The following is a 2,539-nucleotide window of genomic DNA, read 5'->3' as shown; positions in this document are numbered from 1 at the left end:
AAACAAGTTAATCTTGACATGTTTATTTACACTGTATTTATGCGATGTGTATCGAGTTTTGAGCAAGTAGTATAAAAAATATGGGGGCCGGCTTCGGGTGCGGGCCGGCGCGGTGGCGGGTGTGCCGCGGTAAAATAAAACAGAACCGTGCTATAGATAACGCGCGTAATGGATATTTCGAAATGGCATGTTGGCACGGAATGAGTGTTCCCTTGTCGAGGCCCTTTTAAAATTCCCTTCGTAAATCCCCCGTTTGAGTGGCGTCACGTCGTATTTTAAAGTTGCGTTCGCGAACGCGTATCAATCAAATGCCGAGGAGTCGTTTGTTGGTTAGTGGGAACGATACGAGTGCTCCGGCCCGGCACTAAGTACGCGCCTACGCCGGGTTTATGTTACGTGCGAGACCAACCGGCCTTATCTTCCTTTTTATGACTATTTTACGATTATTGCCCCTTTGAATCGGTTATGACTTCGTACGATATGAAATTTCTATAAAGGAATAATTTTAAATGGACATGTTCATTTAAGCGGTTTTACTGCGCTGTATTAATTTTTATGGGCCGCGACCTGGCGAGCTAGCGAGACTGTTATTTAAATTAAATCTTATCGCCGTTTTACATCAAAACACGTCAATAAAAATATAATCAGCAATTAATCTTTATTTGTAGATACATAATTCCAGTTTATCCGTCGATTGATTCAAAATGATTATTTCCGAGCCCGCGCGGGTTGTTCCTAATGCAGAAAGTTCCGACTGTTTCGTCACGTTTAACGCCATGCACATTGCACAGCTAAATTAATGTACACATTTTGACGACAGATTGACGTTAAACGATAGTGAAGTAAGAGTGTAAGAAGGCACATCGCATGTACCTTTCTCTGTGTGTTGAATGTGCACGTGATGTTCGCAGGGCTACAATGGTGTGTGCGCGTGCGGGGGAGCGGGGGGCGGGCGGTGTTGACCGGCGCGCATGGCGGCGCCAATGAGGGAGGGCGCGCCGGCTGGCGGAGCTTCGCCCCGCGCCCCACGCGCACCCCGCCAACTTCGAGTACGATGACAACGAGTGGGACATCGGCATCGGCGACCTCATCATAGACCTCGATGCCGACATAGAGAAGACTGACGAGGCGGGCGGCATGGCGGCGCGCGCCGAACCAGACGCGCAGCGCACCGCGCTCAAGATGAAAATCAAGCGCACCAAGCCCGGCACCAAGAGCTCCGAGGCCAAGCACGAAATCGTCAAGTCAAACGAGACGAACGGCGAGCCCAAGCCGCCGCCGACGGCGCCCGCCGCGCCGCCCGCCGCCGCCAAGCGCGGCTCCGGGGGCCACCGGCGCGACAAGGCCCGCGACAAACACCACCACCCGCACGCGCCGCACGCGCCCCACGCGCCGCACGCGCAGCACGCGCCACACGCGCCTCATCCGCCGCACGACGTCAACGGCGTCGCGCGCGTGCCTCCTCCGCCCAACGCGCCCGGCCCGCCCGCCGCGCCGCCGCCCGCGCCGCACCCGCCCGCCGCGCAGCCGCCGCCCCCGCCGCTCCACAGACGGAGCCGCGTCCGTCGCCGGTGCCGCGGCTGGACGCGAAGCCGGCCGCGTCCGCGCCTCCGCCGCCGCCGGCGCCAGCGCCCCGCCCGCACCCGCGCCCGCGCCTGCGCCCGCTGCGCACGCGCCGCACACGCCGCAACCCACCTCCAAACCTGAGCCGGATGACTCCAGGCAAGAGACACATAGCTCGCAGCCACCAGCCAAGAAACAAAAAACTGAACCTAAGGTAATTAATCATCTTTACATTTTGTTCACGATGCGCAGAAGTGGCTTCTGAAAGTGGTATTATACTAATGGAACACTCGGGCGCCTTGTTCGATGACAGGAAGTAAGTTGTAGTAAGTAAGTTAGTCACACAAAGTCGTAGTTGAGAGTCACACAGGCGTGTCATCCTCAATAATAATTTATCGATCAGGAAGGGCCGCTGATAACGATAATGGTGCGATGGTTGTTATCGCTCATGTAGCTGATTGTTTGGGAGCAGTGTATTTAATTGTCGAGCTCGGGGCTATTTGCGAGGCTGATTGAGTGCAAACGGCGGCAGGGTGTAATCCGCGCGTGTCGCCCGCCGCGCCGCATCGGTTCATTAAATCACCCCGGCGGCCCCGGCCCGGCCCTCCTCGCTTCACCGCAGACATCACAATACTCGCTGCACTCCACAAATTAATGCGATTGTGGCCTCTGTGGCAAATAAGGTTGTGTATCTTCCACGCAGAATTGCAAAAGCCAAATTATCCGTGCAAAACGACGAGAGTTGCATTCACAATTAGATACAAGTCCCCGATCAAGGCACGGCTCTTCGTGTAGCGTCTCCGATTACAATCAAAGACCAATAAATCTATCACGGTTCGATTTGTAGTGTCTATTGAGAACCGGTTTTATTGTTTTCCCTTATGAGAGAGCAATCACGCGAACGAATCGTATTAAAATGCCAGCGTGACAAGCGCACTTTACGTTCGCAGCCAAGTTCACACATGCATTGGATACG

The 2,539-nt window shown here is 54.9% G+C and overlaps 1 protein-coding gene across 1 annotated transcript; it reads left to right on the top strand.

Moving 5' to 3' along the window:
* Positions 1 to 992: 992 nt before the first annotated feature.
* Positions 993 to 1,707, top strand: LOC119192045 (carboxypeptidase Y-like; the record flags this gene model as incomplete). The annotated part of the gene is made up of 1 exon (XM_037445891.1): positions 993 to 1,707. A coding segment is annotated over one exon (715 nt), but the record flags the coding sequence as incomplete, so codon positions are not given.
* Between the last annotated feature and the right edge of the window lie 832 nt (positions 1,708 to 2,539).

This window comes from Manduca sexta, unplaced genomic scaffold, assembly GCF_014839805.1.
Source record: "Manduca sexta isolate Smith_Timp_Sample1 unplaced genomic scaffold, JHU_Msex_v1.0 HiC_scaffold_229, whole genome shotgun sequence".
Classification (NCBI taxonomy): Eukaryota; Metazoa; Arthropoda; class Insecta; order Lepidoptera; family Sphingidae; genus Manduca; species Manduca sexta.
This window is presented reverse-complemented; position numbering and strand designations above follow the sequence as displayed.